This window comes from Triturus cristatus, chromosome 2_2, assembly GCF_964204655.1.
Source record: "Triturus cristatus chromosome 2_2, aTriCri1.1, whole genome shotgun sequence".
Lineage (NCBI taxonomy): Eukaryota > Metazoa > Chordata > Amphibia > Caudata > Salamandridae > Triturus > Triturus cristatus.
The window spans coordinates 1,170,290,042-1,170,316,557 of NC_140582.1; the positions used below are offsets into that span (position 1 = coordinate 1,170,290,042).

Genomic DNA, 26,516 nt, shown 5'->3' on the forward strand with positions numbered 1-26,516 from the left:
CTTGGAAACATCAGGAAAGAGGGTTGCTGCACAGGCAGCTAACATCTGGAGAATTGCCAACACTCAGGCGCTTCTGGCTAGATACGACAGGGCACATTGATACCCTAGAGACACTGCTCCAGCACCTCCCAGATCAGTATTAAGAACCAGCGTCATGTTAAGACTGCATGCTTGGTTAAGAATCTCTGGATTCAAACCAGAAATACAAACAACTATACTTAATCAACCTGTCAACCCTAACTCCCTCTTTGGCCCAGAGGTTGACACCACCCTAGAAAAACTCAAAAAGGATACAGAGACTGCAAAGTCTATGGGGGCTCTGCAATCACAGCAGTTTCGGAGTGGGTCCTTTCGTCGCTCCAGCAACATAGGGCCATCAAGAAGCCAAAACTCCCAACAGTCGCAGTACACTAACGGAGGTACACAGACCACCTATAATAAAAATAATAGAGGTGGATACCGTGGCAACAACGTCAAAGGCAGAGGCCGAGGAAACCGCTCCAGGTCCTCCGCCACCAACAAACAGTGACGCCTTGTCACTGCCACCCGACCACGTAACACCTGTCGGGGGGGAGACTCCAACAGTTCCTGCCAGTCTGGGAATCCATTACTACAGACAGGTGGGTGAGAGAAATTATCCAGTACGGTTATTGTCTAGAGTTCACGTCCACTCCACCCAACATACCACCAAGACACCATCATATGTCCGCAGAGCACTTGCACTTATTCCAACAGGAAGTTCTCAGTATGCTCCAAAAAGGAGCCATAGAACTCGTGCCTGCAAGGGAACGAGGATCAGGGGTCTACTCACCGTATTTTCTGATCCCCAAAAAGGATGGTTCTCTCAGACCCATACTAGATCTAAGACCTCTAAACAGTTACATTCTCTCAGAGCATTTTCACATGCTCACTCTGCAACAAGTACTACCGTTGCTCAGTCAGGGAGACTTTCTCGCAACATTAGACCTCAAGGATGCGTATTTCCATATACCCATACACCCCTCACACAAAGTATCTCAGGTTCACTGTTCTCAATCAGCATTACCAGTTCAAAGTCCTCCCTTTCGGGGTAACTACGGCACCCAGAGTTTTCACCAAGTGCCTGGCTACAGTGGCGGCACACTTAAGGAGACAGCACATACATGTCTATCCTTAGCTGGACGACTGGCTTATCCAGGGAATTTCAGCCCAGCACTGTGCCAGCCACATGTCCCACACCATTCACCTTCACAGCCTGGGCTTCTCTCTGAATTATCCAAAGTCCCACCTTAAACCCAACCACGTACAGCAGTACCTAGGCGCAACCATAGACACTCTGGCAGCCACGGCACAACCAAATTCAGTCCGGATCAACCGCCTTCAGTTGCTCATAAAGAAATTCAGACCTCAACACTCACTCCCAGCAAGAGTGCTTATGCAGTTGATAGGCATGATGGCCTCCTGCATCTTCATAGTCCCGCACGCAAGATTACATATGCGCCCGCTTCAGGAGTGCTTGGCACGTCAGTGGAATCAGGCCCACGGGCAATTAAAAGACCTAGTGTTGGTGAGCGGTCGGGCATACAACTCTCTGCATTGGTGGAATCCACAAAACCTTTGCAAGGGCCGACCGTTCCAAGAGCCTGTTCCACAAATCATACTGACGGCGGACGCGTCTCTCCAGGGATGGGGAGCTCATGTACTCAATTACACAGTGCAGGGACTATGGACGACACAGCAAAAGAGGATGCACATCAACATTCTGGAACTGATGGCAATCTTCCTAGCCATGAAAGCATTCAAACTGCACCTGTGCAACAAAGTCGTGTTGATCCGAACGGACAACATGACTGCCATGTACTACATACAGAAGCAGGGAGGAACACACTCGCCACAGTTGTCTCATCTGGCTCAGAGCATGTGGAAGTGGGCCATTTAGAGGAACATCTTCCTCATGGCGGAACACCTCCCAGGCAAAGACAACCAGATGGCAGACCTGCTCAGCAGACACAGCCACCAGATGCACGAGTGCGAAATACATCCATCAGTACTCCGACCGTACTTCCAGCAGTGGGGTCTTCCAGAGATAGACCTATTCGCCACAAGGGAAAACGCAAAATGCCAAAACTTTGCCGCCAGGTTCCCACATCCACAGTCGCAGGGCAATGCAATATGGATGAACTGGTCCGGCAGATTTGCGTACGCTTTTCCCCCCAGCGCCGTTAATACCGCTGGTGGCACGCAAACTCAAGCAACACTCGATGACGCTCATTCTAGTTGCTCCAACGTGGGCACGTCAAGCCTTTATACACCACGTTTCTGGAACTCTCCGTGGTACCGCATCAACTGCTACGGCTCACACCCACACTTTTAACGCAAAGCCATGGCGAGATTCAGCACCCAGATATGGCTCCTGAGATCTTAGAATTTGGCTATCTAAACTTGCCTCCAGAATGTATGAATATCATCAAGGAGGCACGGAGACCCACTATCAGAGCCTGCTACGTGGCTAAGTGGAAAAGATTTGTCATTTATTGTAAAAATAATGACATCAATCCGCTGGATGCATCAACGCAAAACATTATCTGTTATCTATTACACTTTTACCGATGCAATCTGGCATACAATTCCATCCGTATACATTTAACCACACTGGCAGCTTACCTTCAGAATAGGCAGCACCTCTCTCTGTTCAAGGTGCCGGCCATCAGAGCTTTCTTGGAAGGACTCAGACGTGTGATTCCCCCACGACACCCTCCTTCGCCAGTCTGGATAGTAAATGTGGTCCTCACCAGACTGATGGGACCACCTTTTGAACCTCTACACTCCTGTGAGATTCAATTTCTAACATGGAAAGTAGCTTTCCTAGTTGCCATTACTTCCCTAGGACGAGTTAGTGAACTTCAGGCACTAACCATTCAAGAGCCATTTATACAAGTTCATGCAAACAGGGTAGTACTACGCACCAACCCTACATTCATGCCCAAGGTGATATCGCAGTTCCATATGAACCAATCCATAGATCTGCCTGTGTTTTATCCTAATCCTGAAAATGTAGCGGAGAGAATGCTCCACACTTGATATCAGAAGAGCTCTCCTATACTATATTGACAGAACACAAACTTTCAGGAAAACATAACTGTTTGTTGCCTTTTCTCCACAGCACAAAGGCAACCCCATTTCCTAAGCCGGAATAGCTAGGTAGATAGTTAAGTGTATACAGATTTGCTATGAAAAAGCTAAGCTCACACTAACAATTCCTCCAAGGGCCCACTCTACACGAAAGTTAGGGGCCTCCATGGCTTTCCTGAGAAATATTCCTTTAGAGGAGATATGTAGAGCAGCCACATGGTCCACTATACATACATTTATCAAGACAGCAGGCAGCTGTAGGACAGGCTGTTCTCAAGACCCTTTTTCAGACTGCTGCAGCTGGCACGGGCAGCCGCCGCTAAATGGAGGGACTGCTATATAATCTATGCACAGATATGAATTCAGCAGCCCACATGCCTCGAACCGAATATGCTACTTACCAGTATGCATCTGTTCTTGGCATGTAGGGCTGCTGACATTCATATCGCCCACCCTCCTCCCCGGCGCCTGTAGCTGCTGTAGCATTCAATAATTACTAGTTAACATGGTCCTCATTCACTGTATTACACTCCATCCATGCCACAATGGCAAAAAACAATCTAAGGATGGAGGGGATGCCCATGCGCCCTGTAGTCCAGGGGAGGAGCCACCTATCTCGTGATACTTCGAAGACTCTTCCAGGACAACAATGTGCAATCATCCGGACCCAACACTAGGCGGCGATCTATGCACAGATATGAATGTCAGCAGCCCTACATGCCAAGAACAGATGCATACTGGTAAGTAGCATATTCGATACAGAGCAACTTTCTCACATGTACCCATGATGTGTACACTGGTGACAGTGCACCTGTCAAGAACAAAATCTATCGACAGTCAGACCAAGTCCAGGAAAGCATCAAAGCTGAGGTCAGCAAGATGCTGGAGTTGGGGGTCATTGAACCCTCTGAGAGCCCCTGGACTAGCCCAGTGGTTCTGGTCCCCAAACCTCATCAAGAAGGTGAAAAGAGAGATGACGTTCTGTGTGGACTATAGAGGGCTCAACTCTGTCACCAAGACAGATGCTCACCCTATTCCAAGAGCAGATGAGCTGATAGATAAATTAGGGGCAGCCCAATTCCTCAGTACCTTTGACTTAACGGCAGGGTACTGGCAGATTGTCATGGCCCCAGGAGCAAAAGAAAAGACAGCATTCTCCACCCCGATGGGCATTATCAGTTTACTGTAATACCCTTTGGGCTAAAGAATGCCCCTGCCACCTTCCAGTGGTTGGTTAACCATGTCCTGGCTGGGCTGGAATCCTTTAGTGCAGCTTATCTTGATGAGGATATTGCTGTCTTTAGCTCCACCTGACAGGATCACCTGATCCACCTTGGGAAGGTTTTAGAGGCTCTGCAAAATGCAGGTCTCACTATTAAGGCATCCAAATGCCAGATAGGGCAGGGCACTGTGGTGTACTTGGGCCACCTTGCAGGTGGAGGCCAAGTACAACCCTTACAACCCAACATCTAGGCCATCATGGACTGGATAGCTCCAACAACCCAGACCCAAGTCAGGGCATTCCTTGGCTTGACTGGGTACTACAGGAGGTTTGTGAAGGGTTATGGGTCCATTGTGACCCCCCTCACAGAACTCACCTCCAAGAAGCTGCCCAAGAAGGTTAACTGGACAGTTAGTTGCCAAAAGGCTTTTGACCTCCTAAAAGAAGCAATGTGCTCAGCACCAATTCTAAAAGCTCCAGATTATGCCAAGCAGTTCATAGTTGTGAGAAAGTGGCTCTGTATATACTGTTCCTTAATAGGTACAGGGTGTACAGAGTCCACAGACCCCAAGGGTTTAACAGAGGTTAAAGTTAGATATAACCTTACTCTCTAGTGGTAGCCTGGTCGAGCAGTAAGGCAGTATCAGAGGACAGCGTAAAGCATTTGTTGTACACACTGTCAGTAAATGGTTCCACACACTCAATAACTGAACTCTAGGCCAATGGTTTATATATAAAAAATATATGCTTGTTTTATTTTAGAACCAACACTTGGAATTAAAATATACTTTCTCGACAGGAGATGTTTCATATAAATACTTTTGTATATGCAATAGACTTTTTAGTAAACAGTTACAAGTAGTTGCAGTACGCAACTCTATTTCTAAACACAACAATACACTGAGCTAAATGATAAATTCAAGTTATTTGCAACAGATTACTTTTGTAATTCCAGGACTGGATCCTAGATTCAGTCCTGGGTCAGTTCTCAAAATCAAGTGATGACCTTCGACTTAAGTACTGTAATGATTTTTAACTAATATTTAGCTATTTTAAAACTTGACACTTCGAAAATATTTCAGAGAAAACAATCAATGATTCCCTATGGAAGAAAATTCAGGTTATAGGTACAGTATGTTCTTGTTACTTTTGTAATCCAGTACTGGGTGCCTAGACTCAGTACTGGGACCTTTATCCAAAACAGGTAAGTAATTACGTTTTCAGACGAATATTTAGAAATTGCAGAAATCAACACAGAAGAAATTTCACAGAAAACCAGTCAATGGTTTCCTATGGAAGAAAAATGAGTTAAAGGTAAGTATAGTTGTGGGTACTTTTCAGAGTCAGTGCTGGGCACCAAGATCCAGCACTGGGAGCTCACCTAAGAGCAGGTGAGTAAATTCGTTTTTGTCACTCGGCTGATTTTTGGTGAATATATGAAGATCTGAAAAGTCCACACTTAGAAGAAATTTCAGGAAAAAGCCAGCCAATGTTACCCTATGAGGAAAATAGAGTTTGCGGTTTAAGGGTAAGTACTCAAGTGGTAGAGTTGAGGTTCTGGGCAGAGACTCAGGGGTCTCCCAGGGTCAGGTAGGTACAGTTGATTCACCCTCAGCGACTCTAGGGCGGCCGGGTGCAGAGAGAGTTGGGCCCAATGTTATCCTATGAGGGATGGGGGGGGCCTTGTTTGGTGGCTGCTGTCTGGCAAGCCACGCGGCTGTGGGAGCTGGGCTCCTGGTCACTCAGGGCAAGTGGGGAAGTAAGTAGGCGTCGAGTTTTCACTGCCAGGGCCACTCGGGCGGCTGGGTGCAGAGGGCTTTTGAGCCTTCGGGCGCTCAATGGATTCCAATGGGAAATATCCGGTTTGGAAAAAGACTGCAAGCTCGGGCCCGAGGACTCTTCAGGTGCCACCACCACTTCGAGAGGTAAGTTGGGTAGTTGGAGGATAGGTAGGTACCCCGGGATTGGACACAGAGGGCCGTGGAGTGCAGGGGTGTATTTTGGTGTCGGAAAATTTTACCCTCTGTTGATCGCGGTTGGGGTTGCACACTGTTCTGAGGCTGCAGGCTTCTTCAGGATTGTCGAGGGGGGTCCTTGGGTGCCGGACTCGGGGTCACAGTCGCCGTGGATTCGTCCTCGTGGGTTTAGTTCACTCCGGCACTGGCCAGGCTTGGCTGGTGCAGAGTGGGCTGGGATCGCGGTTCCGGGCTGCTGCCAGGGGTGAAAGGTAGTTTTTGAGTAGACCCTCTACTCATGGGAGTCCCAGGGGATCAGAGTTCAAAGGTAGCCAGGTCCTCCGGGGTTTCGGAGGTTGCTGGCCACAGGAGATGCCGGGTTTGGAGCAGGAGCAGGTTCGAGGTCGACAGGCCGGTAGGGCTTGGGCCAAAGCAGTTGGTGTCTCCCTCTCCTTCGCAGCTGCAGGGCAGGTCTTCTTTTCTTCTTGCTCTTCTTGTAATTTCGGAATCTGGTATCTGGGGAAGGAAGGTTCAGGGTGCCCCTAAATACTAGATTTAGGGGCGTTACAGGTAGGTGAAGGGCAGGGACCAATGGTTCCCCGTCCTGGGGTGGGTACACCCCCTATCCTGCCTCTCTCCTGTGGGAGAGGGGCAGTAGCCTAGTCCTGATAGGGTAGGGCCTCCCATCTTCAAGATGGCGAGAGCCCGGAGATGTGCTTCACCTCGTCTCCCCCACCTGAGGGGTGGGGTTGGCAGGCTGGCACATCCCCTGTCCTTATTTGGGGTTTCCGGCCAAAGCTTCCCGCCAGAGTGGGGGGTTGCAGGGGCCTGGGGAAGCTCACAGAGGCGGCATGCCTTTGAAGCTTCCCCCTGCCCATCCTGGGGGAGGAGATTTAGACCTCGCCCAGGATGTGCATTGTGGAAGGACCAGGAGAGCAAGGACTCTCCCACCCAGGGGTCCAGCAACATGTCTGCTGGGTGGCAGCCTAGGCAGCCTCAGAGCAGACGTGGATTCGTAGGTTAGGTTTCAGGGGGCACCTCTAAGATGCCCTCTGGGGTGCTGGGTACATTAAATCCCACACTGGCATCAGTGTGGGTTTAATGTGCTGAGAAGTTTGATACTAAACTTCCCAGCCTTTAGTGTTGCCACTATGGTGCTGTGGAGCTAGTGTTTGACGAGCTCTCAGCACCATGTACTCTTAAATGGCAGCACTGCACTTACAGGGATCAGTAATTGACCTGGGCACTGTAGGGGCACAGGGCTCCTGCTCCTGTGCCCACACCATTGGCATAAGGCACCCAGCTAGAGGGGTGACTGATGTATGCCATGGCAGTGTAGGTGTTGGGCATGGCACACAGGGATGTGCGCCATGTCGACTTTGGTTTTGTCTTGCACCCAAACACTCAGCCTGCAAAGGCAGTGTCTGTGTAAGGGTACAGGGCCTCTAAGGGTGGCACAAGGTGTGCTGCAGCTCTTAGAGGCCTTCCTTGGTCACAAAGCCCTGGGTACTTAGGGTACCATTTACTAGGGGCTGACATGTGGCCAGGGTTTGCCAATTTGGAGTTGGTATTTTAGGGAAGGAACACAGGCCCTGGGCACCTGATTGGCGGGAGTCCAGGGCACACTCAAAGTACATTCAGCAATTCAGCAAAAAGTGGGGGCATACCATGCAAGAAAGATGGCACTTTCTCACACACTGATACTGCCTTACTGCTCGACCAAGCTACCACTTTAGAGAGTAAGGTTATGTTCGAGGCATGTGGGCTGCTGAATTCATATCTGTGCATAGATCGCCGCCTAGTGTTGGGTCCGGATGATTGCACATTGTTGTCCTGGAAGAGTCTTTGTAGTATCACGAGATAGGTGACTCCTCCCCTGGACCACATTGCGCATGGGCATCCTCTCCATCCTCAGATTGTTTTTTTCCGCCATTGGGTTCGGATGTGCTTATCTTAGCTCAATTTAGGAAAATTCAGTTTAAGGCCAAAAGGCCTTTAGTTATCGTCGGTACTGTTCCCGTTCGGTATCGACTAGTTTCTTAGTGCTTTAGCACCTTCTTCCAACTTTTCGGATCCGCTTGGTCCGAACATCGAACTTCGATCGACGATGGAATAGAGGACTCCATTCAAACTGTGTCCTTTATGCCACGCGAAATACCCACACATCGACGTCCACACGGTATGCAACAAATGTCTCTCACCGGATCACGAGGAGTCAAAATGCATGGCCTGTGCCCGATTCCGCTCGAAGAAGACTCTCTGGAATAGACGGGTGGCGAGATTGGAGGCGCAGCAATCGGCGCCTGCCCCGGCCAACATCTTTGGCACCGAAGACGAGGACGCCGAGAGCGTGGAAGACTTGGACTCCAGCCCCGCTTCCGAACACGACTCCCGATCGGAAGACGGCGATGAGGTGATCTTTCAGAGAGAAGAAGTCGTCAAAGAGGTAGGAGACTACGATGAGGCCTTTGGGGCCGAGGAAGATAGCTCCAGTGAGGAGCTAGGCCAACCCGTCGATACGGAGGCCGAAACCATACGTCGTCATAAGGCTCAGGTCGAGGGATCGCCTTCGGGCCTTACTCAAGATCAATCTCACGGTTCTTCGGCCCCGCCTTCAGGCCCGGCCTCGAACATTTCGCAAGAGCCATTATTATCGAAGACGACTGGATTCCCTTCAGCGAAACCGAAACCATCCATCGCACCAGTTCCATCGAAACCGAAAGTGAAACTGGTTGTGATCGGCTCGAAGGCCTCGAAGCCCTCCACTCCTTCGACGCCGGCGAAGGTCATCGGCTCCGACCGCGCAAAAAGGGATTTCGGTGCCGAGGTCACCGCAGCGGATACGGGTGCCGAGCCCAAGAAGAAGGCCCTCGGTCCCCACAAGGCGCCTCGGCCTCCGGCACCGAAAACGTCGGCGCCCACCACCAAAGTCAAGGTGGCCACCCCGTCGGCGTCGACGTCGAAGACTGCAACGCCTGCCAAGTCATCGACTCCAACGAGCGTCGATACCTCCCTTCGGATCGATGACCCCATGGCTGCAAAGAAGTCGGGTGCCGCTTCCACGCCTACCTCCAAGGTGCCGACCGGCTCCAAACAGCCATCTGCGTTCACCGTGCATCAGGTCTCGGCATCGGTGCAACGCATCAGAGAACGGGCAGCCCTCCACTCTCCGTCGGGTCCCGACACGAACAAGGCTTCGACAGCACCCTCGGCGCCAACCAACATCACATTTGGGTTGCCGCCGCCCACGGCGCCGATACTGTTCGAGATTCGGACACGTGTCCGCCAGACACAGTCCCCATCCACTGAACAAACAGATTTCGAGCCTTCGCAGCCACGGGTTATCGACGCCAACACTGGTAGGCTGATGCTCCGCAAGCGGAAAATCACGCCAGAGAAGGGTTTTGACTCCTACAAAATTCCTCTCAAACACAAATTGCCGGCAGGGTCAGAGCCAGTGCTTCATGAACACTTTCAACCCTTCCATCAGGATCCACCGTCCTTTTCTCCCACGCCTTCAGAGGCAGACGCAGTAGAGGACTATGTAGGGGATAATACCACCTACCCTGGGGATGTCAATCCTGATGATCACCTGCAGGACCCAGATCAGGCATGGGATGACACCACAGACCAGGGTGCCCCACCAGATACCATGACACGCAGCTTTATAAAATCAAGACATCTCCCACAGAGGACACTGCTGCCTTTAATGCCCTCATAGAACGGGCTGCTGCCAATCATGCAGTAGAACTCCATTCTGACACTGTCGAAGAAGTCTTCTTGGTGGACTCTTTCGCCTCTTCCGAAAGAACTGTCAAAACTCTGCCCATGTTAAAAGGAGTTCTCAAACCTGCCAAAGACATTTTTAAAGACACAGCCAGGGCACGGGTGCTAAACCCCAGGATTGAAAACAAATACAAACCTGCACCCGGAGACCCTATGTACATTAGGGGTCAGTTGCCTTTGGACTCCATGGTCGTTGCTAATGCTCGCAAAAGAGCCCACTCACAAACAGGTGATGCTCCTCCCCCAGACAAGGAGTCCAAAGTGCTGGAGACATCAGGCAAACGGATTGCAGCGCAAGCAGCAAACATCTGGCGCATTGCCAACACACAGGCACTCCTGGCCCGTTATGATAGGTCCCACTACGACACACTAGAATCGCTACTCCAACATTTGCCAGATGAATATAAAGAGGCAGCGGAGCTCCTCATCAGAGAGGGACAACTCCTTAACAATGCATCCATCAAGTGCGCACTGGATGCAGCCGACACAGCGGCGAGGGCAATCAACACAAGCGTCATGTTGAGGAGGCCTGCATGGTTGAGAATCTCTGGCTTCAAGCCGGAGATTCAGAACAACATCTTAAATCAACCGGTCAACCCAGACTACTTATTTGGCCCTGAAGTTGACACTACCCTCGAAGATTAAAAAAGACACTGACACTGCAAAATCAATGGGGGCTCTGCAAATGCAGCAGTTTCGTAGTGGCACCTTTCGTCGCCCCGGGAATAGAGGAGCAGCTAGAGGTCAGGGGTCACAGCAGCAGTACACGAAAGGGGGCACACAAAGTACCTATGATAAAACCAACAGAGGTGGATATCGTGGCTCCAGCACCAAGGGCAGAGGACGTGGTTACGGCAACACCAGGTCCTCCCCCAAAAACAAACAGTGACGCCCTCTCCCTTCCCCCCGACCACATAACACCTGTCGGGGGGAGACTCCAACGATTCCTGTCTGCGTGGAAAGCCATCACCACAGACAGGTGGGCCAGGGACATTATCCGGCACGGTTACTGTCTCCAATTAACGTCCACTCCACCCAACATACCGCCAAAGCACCGTCCTATCTCCATAGAGTACTTGGCGTTATTGCAGCAGGAAGTGCTAAGTATGCTGCAAAAAGGTGCCATAGAGGTCGTGCCCGTCAACCAGCAGGGAACAGGGGTGTACTCTCTGTACTTCTTAATCCCAAAAAAGGACGGGTCGCTCAGACCTATACTAGACCTGAGACCCCTCAACCAATACATTCTCTCAGAGCATTTCCATATGCTCACCCTACAGCAGGTTCTCCCGCTACTCAGTCAGGGGGACTTCCTAGCCACACTGGACCTAAAAGATGCGTATTTCCACATACCCATACACCCATCACACAGAAAATATCTCAGGTTCACTATTCAGGGGCATCACTATCAGTTCAAAGTTCTCCCCTTCGGAGTAACAACAGCACCCAGAGTATTTACCAAGTGCCTAGCAACAGTGGCTGCACATCTACGAAGACAACACAGTCACGTCTTCTCTTACCTGGACGACTGGCTTGTTCAGACAAAGTCAGCACAGCAATGTGCCAGCCACATGTCCCTCACCATTCACCTTCTTCACAGTCTGGGATTCTCACTAAATTACCCAAAATCACATCTCCAACCCGCACACGTACGACAGTACCTGGGCGCGACCATAAATACTCTGGCAGCCACAGCTCAGCCAAATTTAGTGAGTATCAACAGCATGCAACTGCTGATCTCAAAGTTCAAACCTCAACACTCCCTTCCTGCGTGAGTGTTCATGCAGTTGATAGGCATGATGGCCTCCTGCATTTTCATAGTCCCGCACGCGAGACTACATATGCGCCCGGTTCAGGAGTGCTTGGCACGTCAATGGAATCAGGCTCACGGGCAACTAAAAGACCTAGTGTTGGTGAGCGGTCGGGCATACAACTCTCTGCATTGGTGGAATCCACAAAAGCTTTGCAAGGGCCGACCGTTCCAAGAGCCTGTTCCACAAATAATACTGACAGCGGACGCCTCTCTCCAGGTTTGGGGAGCTCATGTACTCACTTACACAGTGCAGGGACTATGGACAACGCAACAAAAGAAGATGCACATCAACGTTCTGGAACTGATGGCAATCTTCCTAGCCATGAAGGCATTCAAAGTACACTTGTGCAACAAAGTCGTGTTGATCCGAACGGACAACATGACTGCCATGTACTACATACAGAAGCAGGGAGGAAAAAACACTCCACAGTTGTCTCATCTGGCTCAGAGCATGTGGAAGTGGGCCATTCAGAGGAACATATTCCTCATGGCGGAACACCTCCCCGGCAAGGACAACTAGATGGCGGATCTGCTCAGCAGACACAGCCACCAGATGCACGAGTGGGAGATACACCCATCAGTACTCCAACCGTACTTCCTACAGTGGGGTCATTCAGAGATAGACCTATTCGCCACAAACGAAAACGCAAAATGCCAAAGCTTTGCCGCCAGGTTCCCACATCCACAGTCACAGGGCAATGCGATATGGATGAACTGGTCCGGCAGATTTGCGTACGCTTTTCCCCCAGCGCCATTAATACCGCTAGTGGCACGCAAACTGCGACAACACTCACTGACACTCATCCTAGTTGCTCCCACATGGGCGCGCCAACCATGGTACACCACCTTTCTAGAACTTTCCGTAGTGCCGCATCAAAGGCTGCGGATCAAACCCGCACTTTTAACGCAGAACCATGGCGAAATTCAGCACCCAGATCCGCAACAGCTGAACCTGGCAATCTGGCTCCTGAAGTCTTAGAGTTTGGCTACCTAAACCTGCCACCTGACTGTATGGATATCATCAAGGAGGCCAGGAGGCCCACTACCAGAGCTTGCTATGCGGCTAAATGGAAGAGGTTTGTCATTTACTGCAACAACAATGACATTAACCCTCTGGACGCATCCATTCAAAACATCATCTGTTACCTCTTACACCTATACCGATGCAATCTGGCATACAACTCAATACGTATCCATTTAACCACGATAGCCGCCTATCTCCAAAACAGGCAGCACCTCTCTTTATTCAGAGTGCCTGCCATCAAAGCCTTCTTGGAGGGACTCAAACGAGTAATTCCCCCAAAACACGCACCGGTGTGGAACCTCAATTTGGTCCTCACCAGATTAATGGGTCCACCCTTTGAACCTCTCCATTCATGTGAGATTCAATTCCTCACCTGGAAAGTAGATTTCCTAGTGGCAATCACTTCGTTAAGAAGAGTTAGTGAACTCCAGGCACTAACCATTCAAGAGCCATTCATACAGGTTCACGCAAACAGGGTTGTACTACGTACCAACCCCAAATTCATGCCCAAAGTGATATCGCAGTTCCACATGAATCAAACTATTGAACTGCCTGTTTTCTTTCAAAATCCACAGAATGTCGCAGAGAGAATGCTCCATACACTAGATGTAAAGAGAGCACTCATGTACTATATAGACAGAACTAAGGACTTTAGGAAAACAAAACAACTGTTCGTTGCCTTTTCTCCACAACACAACAAGGGCAACGCCATTTCCAAAGCAGGTATAGCCAGATGGATCGTTAAATGTATTCAAATTTGCTATCAAAAGGCTAAACGCACATTAACGATTTCCCCCACGAGCCCACTCAACACGAAAGTTAGGGGCGTCCATGGCTTTCCTAGGAAACATTCCTTTACAGGAAATATGTAGAGCAGCCACATGGTCCACTATATATACATTTACCAAACACTACTGTGTAGATGTACACTCAAAACAGCAGGCAGCTGTAGGACAGGCTGTTCTCAAAACTCTTTTTCAGACTGCTGCAGCTGGCACGGGTAGCCGCCGCTAATGGAGGTACTGCTATGTATTCTCTGCACAGATATGAATTCAGCAGCCCACATGCCTCGAACTGAATATGCTACTTACCAGTATGCATCTGTTCTTGGCATGTAGGGCTGCTGACATTCATATCGCCCACCCTCCTCCCCGGCGCCTGTAGCGGCTGCAGCACTCAGAATTACTGTATAGCATGGTCATCACTTACTGTATCTACTCCATCACTGCCACAATGGCGAAAAACAATCTAAGGATGGAGAGGATGCCCATGCGCACTGTGGTCCAGGGGAGGAGTCACCTATCTCGTGATACTTCGAAGACTCTTCCAGGACAACAATGTGCAATCATCCGGACCCAACACTAGGCGGCGATCTATGCACAGATATGGATGTCAGCAGCCCTACATGCCAAGAACAGATGCATACTGGTAAGTAGCATATTCAATCTAACTTTAGCCTCTGTCAAACCTCTGTGGACTGTGGACTCTGTACACCCTGTACCTATTTGGGAACAGTATATACAGACCCACTTTCTCACATGAATAAGTACTTACCTCTTTACGAACTTCTTGGTTTCAAAATATATAAAACTGCCTGTTATTTGTCTAAACTGGTGTGGATTTCGTTTGTGAGGGTATGCATCATTTATTGACTGTGTTGCTAATGTCTGATAAGCCTAAGGCTGCTAGACCACACTAACCTTGATAGAGCACCTTGGGATTGCTAGAGCAAGCACCTGTCTACCTGGACTCTACACCGCATACCTCTTTTTTGTATACTTCTAAAGAACAGCTTCCTGCAATACACAATTAATATTCCTTCACAAATGGTTCATTTTCAAGTTCTGAAAATGTAAAAAGCTCAAGAATGTTTATATGTTTGTGCCTTATGGGAAAAAAAACTTTATAGTTTAAGCATCATGTTCTTTTATTATAGGGTGAAACAGTGATTGCTGAGGAATCGGACGCAGGGTATGTCTTATTATTTTAGTTTTTTAAGTCAATTTAGCCATACATGTCCTTTTATATAAAGCTAAAGTGGTAATGCCTGTTTTTGCCTTCCATTTTCTCATGTTATACGTGTAGATGTATAAAGGAATTTCAATAGTGATTGATATTTTGTTTGGAAGTTTCCACTTGATGACATCTGTAGGTCGTTTGCTTCAAAAGGTTTCCTGCACATCTATTAATGTGCTTGCATGCTTATCTAGCAGTTTTGGTAACATTTTCACAAATATCTACCTTTTTGGAATACCTAACTGCTTCCTTTGGGTACCTTTAATAAGCTTTGAGGTGGAAAAAGTCAGTCTTAGTAGCCTACAATGTTCAGGAATAAAATTTGACTACTCACTAGTAGCACATGCCAACTGTGGCTGTATGAGTGTACGTAATAGACCAAATAAATCTATGACCTGTTTTGCAGCATGAATATTTTCAGGGTTCGATGGCCAGACTGGAGTGGACCAGGAGGGACAAAGGCCAGCCCTCACTGGACTACCAGTCCGGTGTTGCAGTCACAGCCAAATCCTCCAACCAGTAGCTTGCCTTCTAGCCGGCCACGTGCACTCTGACTCTTCCAGTTAAGCAGGCATGGGTGCAACTTCACAGCCTCTGGTCCTGGTTCCTGGTGCTGCGCGATGGAGAGGAGTGTTGATCTGGAATATCATTTGCCCTTAGCAGGCTTCTTCCGCTGGTGTCCCTGTGCTGCAAACAGGATGTCAGTCGACTGATGTAGGAAGCTGGCTCTGTATAAACTATACCAAAGTGAGGTATACTGTGAAGAGTCCAGTGGATCCCCAAAGGTAGGCAGAGATAAAGTTAGATAGTGCCTCACTCTATTTGTTGTAGTGTGGGCGAACAGTTAGGCAGTATCAGGATAGTGTTAAGCATGTGTTGTACCCACTCAATCAGCAAATGATTCCTCACACTCAGACTGAACTTCAGACCAATTGGTTTTGTATACAAGTTCTTTTAGTTATTTTCTATTACCAAACAAGTCTGGCACAGGTAAGTTGATAAATACTTTGTAGTAAATATACAGTTTGAAATGCAGTTGTAAATGTACATTTGAAATGGTTACAGATTGAGTTACTGGTAATGCAATACTGTGAAATGCTGTACATATACTTTGTATCGACTCTGCAATGAAAATTACAGTTAAGTTACTTTTATGTTACTTTTGTGATTACTTTTTAGATACATTTTTGTACTCAGTGTGATCTGCCTAGATATCACACAGGAAAAGACGCAATATTGATGGACGGTATGCAGAACCAATCAAAACATTCACCCCCAGTCAGATCTTGGTTAAATCCATCATTGTTTTGCTCACCATGCCACCCCAGTTGAGACCTGGCCATATGCAAATATCCGGTCCTAGGATGCTTGTATCCAGTCCAGGGAGGACCTGGCTTGGCAGTTCGTGCTGGACTGTTCCCATTGGGTGCAGGGTCAAGACCAATTTGTATATGGCTGTGTCCAAACTGGAATGGCATGGTGAGCAAAAAAACAATGGATTTAGGCCCAGATCGCTGTACTGGGGTGAATGTATGACATTGTTCTGTAGTAGAGGATCTCTGTGTGTAGTCATAATCTAGTGAATAGTCCCGCCCATGTGCGGGGACCCCGGAGCAATAAAAAATAATCTCTTAAGGTGTCAAGCCATGCAGACCTGCATCTACACTTAAGAGAGAATTTAATTTAAAGACCGATAATGCAGCCTATACCCACAGGCTACACTGTCCAGTACTTCAACTAGGAAATTCCACCAACATTCACCAACAGCACTGCCTGCCCAGCTTTTTCCACAAGGAAAAAATCTGCCTCTACCAGCAGAAGCCTCTGGAATGATAGAGAGAAAGGAATGGACAGACAAGCCCCATAGGCTGCCATTATGTGGCTCAGAACAGGATACTGTGCCTTTAAGAAAACTTTCCAGAACTTTTCCCAGTATCCCAGAATGCACAGCAGGTCCCTTTTACTTTCAGTTCTTTTTTCCGGCTCCTGCTAGCAGGACCCTGTAGCATTGAGCTCTCCCTTTTCAAGGGTTTATTTGGTTTGTCACTTTTCAAGTGCTTTTAGTGTTGTGGCCTTCCTTCTGGTGTTGTCGTCATGCCTGGCTTTGACAAGTGCCCAGAGTGCGATAGGAAGAAGGCTAAGTCAGACCCAGTCCCATGTGCCGGAGGAGTGTGAAATCTGCCACTCGTTCTCGGCCAGGACCTTGAGAGAAAGGATGAAGATCAGGCTCCAAGTCCTGGAAGACAGAAGGCACAAGGTGGGTCAGGAGGGGCTGGTTCTGCCCATGCTGAGGCCTCTGGGGGGCTCCCCAGGGGCAGGAAGACCGGTAAACGTCCCCTTTCTCTGCCGACGTCGATGGCGTCGACTACGGCATCGAGGGGGATGACTACGGTCTGTTCACCTTCTCCCCAGGGCTCTGGGGAGAAGCGGCGTCCGCTCAACGTCGACAGAGCTGAACAGGCCGTCGTCGATGTCATCGTCTTCGTCGACACCGTCGACTTCGCCGTCAAGTCATCGACGTCGAGATCAGACCCGGCGTCGGCGATAGCCGTCGAGGGGAGGTCGCCTGTCCCTGTCGGTGAAGAGGAGAAGGTCGCAGTCGAGAGGATACCCGACATCGCCAGCCAGCCACGGTCACTCTCCGTCGAGGCGGCGACCGGCGTCGCAGAGGTGGTTGACTTCTAAGAGGGATTCATCGACGTCGAGGCTGCGCAGGAAGTCCCCGGGCTCGGTATACTCCGTGTTGTATACGCAATCTCCTCCGCCTCCACCACCACTACCGACACCACCACCACCACCACCTCCTCCTCGTGCTATTCCACCTCGCACGCCTTCGGGCCCACCCGCGGTTCCGCCACGGTCGTTCTTGTTGCCCAGGTATCCGACGCCGCCGCAGGGAACTCCTAGGCCGCGGCGCCAGGGTAAGCCACCGTCGCCGGGCCCGGCGAGGCCGGCGGACAGACCGAAGCCAAGGAGATCGCGCTCCCGCTCCGGACGGAGAGGGAGATCGCGGAGCCGTGGGCGTTCGTCGTCAACATCGGAGCGACGCCGCAGGAGGAGCAGATCCAGATCACGCACACGATCTGCCAGGGACTTCTCACCGACGCGGTCTGATTCGCCAGGGACGAAGGTGTCGCCGGTTGACAATCTAGTCTCCTTCCAGTAGGTACTACTGAGGGGTGCAGCCAAGTTGGGAATCACGGTGACGGTACCGACACCTACGACGTCCGTGATATTCGAGACGCTGCACAAGAAGCACCTGTCCCGCCCCCTGCTGCCTCTAGTGCCGGGACTGGTGGAGCCCGCTATGGAGTTGTTCCTCACTCCGGCGGTGACGAAATCCGTCCCCTCACGGCTCCTGAAGAAGTATCGGGCGCAGGACTCGGACCCAACTTTTTTGAGGATGGACCCGAAGCCGGATTCGGTCATTGTGACAGCGGCGAGGAAGCAACATGCTACCACCCCTTCATCGACGGTTCCGCCCGACAAGGAGAGCCGCTGGCTAGATTCGGCGGGCAGGAAGGTCTATGGGACGGATTCTACCACCATGAAGGCGACAAGTGCCGGGGCTCTGTTGGGGCGTTACGACCGTGCCCTGTGGGAGTCTCTCCAGCAGTACGCGAAGCTGCTGCCTCGCGACAAGAAGGAGGACTTCTTGGAGACTTTGTGCGAGGGGATGCTGGTATCAAACCAGGTGATCAGTGCGGCAGCTGATGTCTCTGCTGGCGGTGCATGGGTATTGTCATGGCGTCCAACGACGTCACGCGTGGCTTTGCCTTACCTCGCTCAAGCCAGAGGCTCAACATAGAGTGGCCAATCTGCCTTTCTCGGGGAAACCCTTTTCGGCAGGCATACGGACGACGAGATGGCCCGCATGAAGGAGGCAGAGACCCTGACGGCTGTCTGGTTGGAGAAGCCCGAGAAGAAGTGCCCGTTCCAGAGACTGTTCGGGTCGGAGGGCGTGGGCAGGCCTCGGGACAGCAGCAGCAACACCAGCAGCAGCAGTTCCAGAAACGCCAGAAGGGTAGAGGAGGCCAGCAGTCCGCTACTGCTACCATGGGCCCGGCCGGGTCTTGGCCCTGAGCATCTACTTCCCCTGCAACCGTTACCCACTCCAGTGGGGGGAAGCATTCAATTTTTTTCTGGCAGAGTGGAGAAAAATTACTCCGGACAAATGGGTGCTCAATATTGTTTGCAATGGATAGTCTTCGGTTCATCAGACCGCCTCCAGCGATTCCGCCGGTAAGCTCACAGTATCAACTGCGAGAGCTCCAGGCGGAGGCGGACATCCTGTTACGGAAAAGGCGGTGGAAGACGTACCTCCTTCTCAAAGGGGAAGAGGCCTGTACTCTGTTCTTCCTGGTTCGCAATAAGGACAAGAACGAGTTCAGGCCCATTCTGGATTTGCGGCAAGCAAACAAATGGATTCGCAGAGAGAAGTTTTGCATGCTATCGTTGCATCAGATTTACCCTGAGCTGCAACGGGGGAGGCTGGCTCTGTGCCATAGACCTACAGGATGCGTACTTCCATGTGCCCATTGCACGGAAACACAGGAAGTTACTGCGATTCCAAGTCGGCGCCATTCATTATCAATACACAGTACTGCCATTCGGGCTAAAGTCTGCACCCAGGACCTTCTCGAAGTGCATGGCAGTGGTAGCGGCGCGACGACTGGTTGATCAAGGCCTCTTCTTTCTCGGAAGCGCAGGCGCACTTCCGGAGGACGTGCGCTCTCTTGAACAAGCTGGGGTTACACGTCAACATGTCCAAATCTGTTCCGACTCCGGTCCAGTGCATACAGTACTTGGGGGCCTCCATAGATACGCTGTCAGCAAGCGTGTCTCCTTCGGAGGAGTGATGGTTATCGCTCCTTCGGAAGGCTCAGGACCTCATGAACGCTCCATCAACGACAGTGAGGAAGGTGTCTTCGCTGCTGGGGTCGATGGCCTCCTGTATCTTCCTCACGCACGGCTGCACATGAGACCACTGCAGGAGTGCTTGGAAGATCAGAGGACAGGTTCTTGGGTCGACAAGATAAGACTGTCTCTGCATGCTCTTCAGTCTCTGAAATGGTGGTGTTCGGCGGAAAATCTCCTCAGGAGGGTTCCCTTCCACAAGGACATTCCCTCGGCGAGTATCGTGACGGATGCGTCTCCCCAGGGCTGGGGAGCGCACTCCGGAGACTTACAGATACAAGGAAAGTGGTCCCCGTTGGAGTCGACGTACCACATCAATTTCCTGGAACTCAGAGCCGTTTCCTTGGCATTGAAGGCCTTCCATCCGTCCTTCCAGACCAACTCGCTGCTGATACAGACGGACAATACGACCACGATGCATTACCTCAACAAGCAGGGGGGTCGAGATCGCGCACTCTGTCGCAGGAGGCGCAGGCGATCTGGCACTGGCTTCTGGCCCGGGGACTGATGATTACGCCCACGCATCTGCTGGGGGTGCAGAATGTTCAGGCGGATGCACTGAGCAGGCTGCTTCAGGAAAACCACGAATGGGTCATAAACGACTAAGTACTAGGAGAAGTCTTCGCAAGGTGGGGAACTCCAGACGTAGATCTGTTCGCCACCGCCGAAAACAGCAAATGCCGAGATTTCGCATCCAGGTACTACCAGCGGGGGACGCTGGAGAATGCGCTATGGATCGACTGGTCAAACAGCTTTCTGTACGCTTTTCCACCCATTCCCCTGATTCTGGCGGTGCTCATCAAACTGTAGTGGCTGCAGCACTCGGAATTACTGTATGGCATGGTCATCACTTACTGTATCTACTCCATCACTGCCACAATGGCGAAAAACAATCTGAGGATGGAGAGGATGCCCATGCGCACTGTAGTCCAGGGGAGGAGCCATCTATCTCGTGATACTTCGAAGACTCTTCCAGGACAACAATGTGCAATCATCCGGACCCAACACTAGGTGGCGATCTATGCACAGATATGAATGTCAGCAGCCCTACATGCCAAGAACAGATGCATACTGGTAAGTAGCATATTCGTTCTTCTCCACCGCCGTTTTTGGTGTGGGGATGGGCTTGCCATTCTATTCACTAGGTTATGACTATACACAGAGATCCCCTACTACAGAAGGAGTAGTTTCTTTTCTGTAACTCCAGTTCTGTAGTGGGGGTATCTCTGTGATAGTCATAAGCGCCCGCCCTCCTCCCCGGTGGAGAGATATTTATTAATGTAAGAAATGCTACAGGTCTGGCGTGTTACGCCTTCAAAAAGAACTGAAAGTAAAAGGGACCACCTGTGCTTTCTGGGATACTGGGAAAAGTTCTGGAAAGATCTTAAAGGAACAGTATCCTGTTCTGAGCCACATAATGGCAGCCTATGGGGCTTGTCTGTCCATTCCTTTCTCTCTATCATTCCAGAGGCTTCTGCTGGTAGAGGCAGGTTTTTTCCTCGTGGAAAAAGCTGGGCAGGCAGTGCTGTTTGTGAATGTTGGTGGAATTTTCTAGTTGAAGTACTGGACAGTGTAGCCTGTGGGTATAGGCTGCATTATCTGTCTTTAAATTAAATTCTCTCTTCAGTGTAGATGCAGGTCTGCATGGCTTGACACCTTAACAGATTATTTTTTATTGCTCCGGGGTCCCCGCACATGGGCGGGACTATTCACTAGATTATGACTATCACAGAGATACCCCCACTACAGAACTGGAGTTACAGAAAAGAAACTACTTCTTCTGCATTCTGTCCATCAATTGTTCTTTTGCATAGACATCACACTGGGACATTTCCTAGAGAAAAGGTAAGTAAAATCAGTTTTGCACAATTATTTTTCTGGTTTCCCTACAAATCAACTGCACACTTCGAAAAACAGTTCATGGATTCCTATGGAGAGAAATGAAGTTAATGGTTACCAGGTAAGCAATCGGTCTTTGGAGTTGAACTTCTGGGGTTAGAACAAGGGTTCCCCCAGGGTCGAGGATGCACTCTCGTTACACCCTCAGCAGCACTAGGGCAGCCGGGTGCAGAGTGCTGAGGCCCAATGTTATCCAATGAGGAATTGGGGGGCCTCCAGTTGGGGGCTGCTGGCGAGCAGGCCAAAAGGTTGTGGGAGCCAAGCTCCTGCTGTTAGGCTCAGGGCAAAGGGGGATCCGGTTTAGCACACAAAGTGCAACCGCAGCGGCGCCGGCGCGGCTGAGTGCAGGGTGCGGTTTTGGCATCGGGTGCCTTGTTGTTTTCAATGGGGATTTTCGGGTTTGGTTTTTTAGCTGCAGGCTTTGTCCAGGAAGACTTCCGGGTGGAACCAACAGCTGGGCTGTTAAGTTGGAGGGCTCGGGACGTAGGTGCACCTCGGTTGGAGATCTGGTCTTTGTTGAAGGCAGTCAGTCCTCCCCGGGGTTCTGGAAGTCACTGGCTGCAGGACAAGGCGATTTTTGTCGCATGATCTCTGGAAACTGCAGACGGGCCAGTAGGGCTGGGATCAAGTCAGTAGTTCTCTGCAGTCTCCTCTACTGGGCGTCGTCTTTAGTCCTTTTTCTTCTTAGGTTGCATGTAAGAAAGTGGCTCTGAACCTTACTTTGGTGCAGTATATACAGTGTACACAGTCCACAGTCCCCAGAGGTTTGGCAGAGGCTAAAGTTAGATGTAACCTTACTCTCTAAAGTGGTAGCTTGGTGGAGCAGTAAGGCAGTATCAGAGGACAGTGTAAAGCATTTGTTGTACACACTCAGTCAGCAAATGGTTCCACACACTCAATAACTGAACTCTAGGCCAATGGTTTATATATAAAAAATGTATGCTTTTTTTTATTTTAGAACCAACAATAGGTATTAAAATATACTTTCTCAGAATGAGATGCTTTATATAAATACTTTCGCAATATGCAATTGACTTTTGTAGAAAGTTACAAGTGGTTGCAATGGGCAACACAATTCTAAACACAATAATGCATTGAGTTCAATGGAAGTTTCAAGTTATTTGCCACAGATTACTTTTAGGATTACTTTTGGAATTCCAGGACTGGATCCTAGATTCAGTCCTGGGTCAGTACTTGGAATCAAGTGATGAAAGTCGACTTAATTACTTTTATGATTTTTAGACAATATTTTGCTATTTTAAAATTTTACACTTGGCAGAAAATTCAAGTTGCAGGTATGGTATGTTCTTGTTACTTTTGTAATCCAGTACTCGGTGCCTAGACTCAGTACTGGGACCTTTATCCAAAGCAGGTAAGTAATTACGTTTTCAGATATTATACGATTGTTAAATAATATTTAAAGATTACAGAAATTGCCACTTAGAAGAAATTTCACAGAAAAACAGTCAATGATTTCCTATGGGAGAAAATTGGGTTACTGGTAAGTACAGTTGTATGTATTTTTCAGAGTCCGTGCTGGGCACCAAGATCCAGCACTGGGAGCTCACCTAAGAGCAGGTGAGTATTTTCGTTACTCGGCTGATTTTTGGTGAATATTTTAAGTTTTGAAAAGTCTGCACTTAAAAGAAATTTCAGTAAAAGCCAGTCAATGTTACCCTATGGAGAAAATTGAGTTATCGGTTTAAAGGTAAATACTCAACTGGCAGAGTTAAGGTTCTGGGCATAGCCTCGGGGATCTCCCAGGGTCAGGTAGGTACAGTTGGTTCACCCTCAGCGGCACAAGGGCAGCCGGGTGCAGAGAGAGTTAGGCCCAATGTTATCCTATGAGAGGTAGGGGGGCCTTGGTTGGTGGCTGCTGACTAGCAGGCCACTCGGCTGTGGGAGCTGGGCTCCTGGTCACTTACTCAGGGCACGTAGGGAAGTAGATCGGTGTAGAGGTTGCACTGCCAGGGCCACTCTGGCGGCTGGGTGCAGGGTGCTTTTGAGCCTTTGGGCGCTCAATTGATTTCAATAGGAAATCTCCATTAGAATAAGACTGCAAGCTCGAGGACGAAGATTCTTCAGGTGCCACCACCACTTTGAGAGGTAAGTTGGGTAGTTGGAGGATAGGTAGGTACCCCGGGATTGGGCACAGGGGGCCGCAGGACACCGGGTGCAGGGGTGCCTTTTGGTGTTGGGAAATCTTACCCTCTGTTGATCGCGGTTGGGGGGGGCACCTTGTTCTGAGGCTGCAGGCTTCTTAAGGAGTGTCGAGGAAGGTCCTTGGGTGCCAGACTCGGGGTCACAGTCGCCGTGGGGTCGTCCTCGTGGTCTTTGTTCACTCTGGCACAGGCCAGGCTTGGCTGGTGCAGAGTGTGCTGGGTTCGCGGTTCCGGGCTGCTGCCAGGGGTTAGAGATAGGTTTCAAATAGAGCCTCTGCTCATGGGAGTCCCAGGGGCTTAGAGCCAAAAGGTAGCCAGGTCCTCCGGGGTTTGTGAGGTTGCTGGCCACAAGAGATGCCGGGTTGGAGCAGTAGCAGGTTCGAGGGTCGACAGGCCGGTAGGGCTGGGGCCAAAGCAGTTGGTGTCTTCCTCTTCTTAGCAGCTGCAGGGCAGGTCTTTCTTCTAGCTCTTCTTCGGATTTTGGAATCTGGGGAAGGAAGGTTCAGGGTGCCCCTAAATACTAGATTTAGGGGCGTTACAGGTAGGTGAAGGACAGGGACCAATGGGACCTGCCTCTCTCCTGTGGGAGGGGGTCAGTAGCCTAATCCAGATTGGGCAGGGCTCCCCATCTTGAAGATGGCGAGAGCCTGGGGATGTGCTTCACCTCGCCTCCCCCACCGGAGTGGTGGGGTTGGCAGGCTGGCACATCCCCTGTCCTTATTTGGGGTTTCCGGCCAAGCTTCCTGCCAGAGTGGGGGGTTGCAGTGGCCTGGGAAAGCTCACAGAGGCGGCATGTGTGAGAAAGTGGCTCTGTATATACTGTTCCTTAATAGGTACAGGGTGTACAGAGTCCACAGACCCCAAGGGTTTAACAGAGGCTAAAGTTAGATATAACCTTACTCTCCAAAGTGGTAGCTTGATCGAGCAGTAAGGCAGTATCAGAGGACAGTGTAAAGCATTTGTTGTACACACTCAGTCAGCAAATAGTTCCACACACTCAATAACTGAACTCTATGCCAATGGTTTATTTATAAAAAAAAATATATGCTTGTTTTATTTTAGAACCAACACTTGGAATTAAAATATACTTTCTCGACAGGAGATAATTCATAAAAATACTTTTGTATATGCAATAGACTTTTTAGTAAACAGTTACAAGTAGTTGCAGTAGGCAACTCTATTTCTAAACACAACAATACATTGAGCTAAATGATAAATTCAAGTTATTTGTAACAGTTTACTTTTTAGATTACTTTTGTAATTCCAGGACTGGATCCTACATTCAGTCCTGGGTCAGTTCTCAGAATCAGTTGATGAAAGTCGACTTTGGTACTGTAATGATTTTTAACTAATATTTTGCTATTTTAAAAGTTAACACTTGGAAAATATTTCAGAGCAAACAATCGATGATTCCCTATGGAAGAAAATTCAGGTTATAGGTACAGTATGTTCTCGTTACTTTGTAACCCAGTACTGGGTGCCTAGACTCAGTACTGGAACCTTTATCCAAAACAGGGAAGTAAATACGTTTTCAGATATTATACGATTTTTGAAGAATATTTAAAGATTGCAGAAATCAACACTTAAAAGGAATTTCACAGACAAACAATCAATGGTTTCCTATGGAAGAAAAATGAGTTAAAGGCAAGTATAGTTGTGGGTACTTTTCAGAGTCAGTGCTGGGCACCAAGATCCAGCACTGGGAGCTCACCTAAGAGTAGGTGAGTAAATTCGTTTTTGTCACTCGGCTGATTTTTGGTGAATATTTGAAGATTTGAAAAGTCCACACTTAGAAGAAATTTCAGGAAAAAGCCAGTCAATGTTACCTAATGAGAAAAATAGTTTGCGGTTTAAGGGTAAGTACTCGACTGGCAGAGTTGAGGTTCTGGGCACAGACTCTGGGGTCTCCCAGGGTCAGGTAGGTACAGTTGGTTCACCCTCAGCGACTCTAGGGCGGCCGGGTGCAGAGAGAGTTAGGCCCAATGTTATCCTATGAGGGATGGGGGGGCCTTGTTTGGTGGCTGCTGTCTGGCAAGCCACGCGGCTGTGGGAGCTGGGCTCCTGGTCACTTACTCAGGGCAAGTGGGGAAGTAGGAAAGTGTAGCATTTTCACTGCCAGGGCCTCTAGGGCGGCTGGGTGCAGAGGGCTTTTGAGCCTTCGGGCGCTCAATGGATTTCAATGGGAAATCTCCGGTTTGGAAAAAGACTGCAGGCTCGGGGACGAGGACTCTTCAGGTGCCACCACCACTTCGAGAGGTAAGTTGGGTAGTTGGAGGATAGGTAGGTACCCCGGGATTGGACACAGAGGGCTGTGGGGCGCCGGGTGCAGGGGTGCCTTTTGGTGTCGGAAAATCTTACCCTCTATTGATCGCGGTTGGGGTGGCACACTGTTCTGAGGCTGCAGGCTTCTTCAGGATTGTCTCTGGGGGTCCTTGGGTGCCGGTCTCGGGGTCACAGTCGCCGTGGGGTCGTCCTCGTGGGTTTAGTTCACTCCGGCACCGGCCAGGCTTGGCTGGTGCAGAGTGGGCTGGGATCGCGGTTCCGGGCTGCTGCCAGGGGTGAAAGGTAGGTTCTGAGTAGAGCCTCTACTCATGGGAGTCCCAGGGAATCAGAG

At 49.8% G+C, this 26,516-nt stretch overlaps 1 protein-coding gene across 4 annotated transcripts in view; it reads left to right on the plus strand.

Moving 5' to 3' along the window:
- ZNF638 (zinc finger protein 638) overlaps nucleotides 1-26,516 on the plus strand; it is a 994,232-nt gene that overhangs the window by 622,237 nt on the left and 345,479 nt on the right. For all 4 annotated transcript variants that reach the window (XM_085642741.1, XM_085642742.1, XM_085642740.1 and 1 more), the window contains one exon: nucleotides 14,845-14,879. In XM_085642741.1, the coding sequence (XP_085498867.1) occupies nucleotides 14,845-14,879 (35 nt within the window). The remainder of the gene's footprint in view (nucleotides 1-14,844; nucleotides 14,880-26,516) is intronic.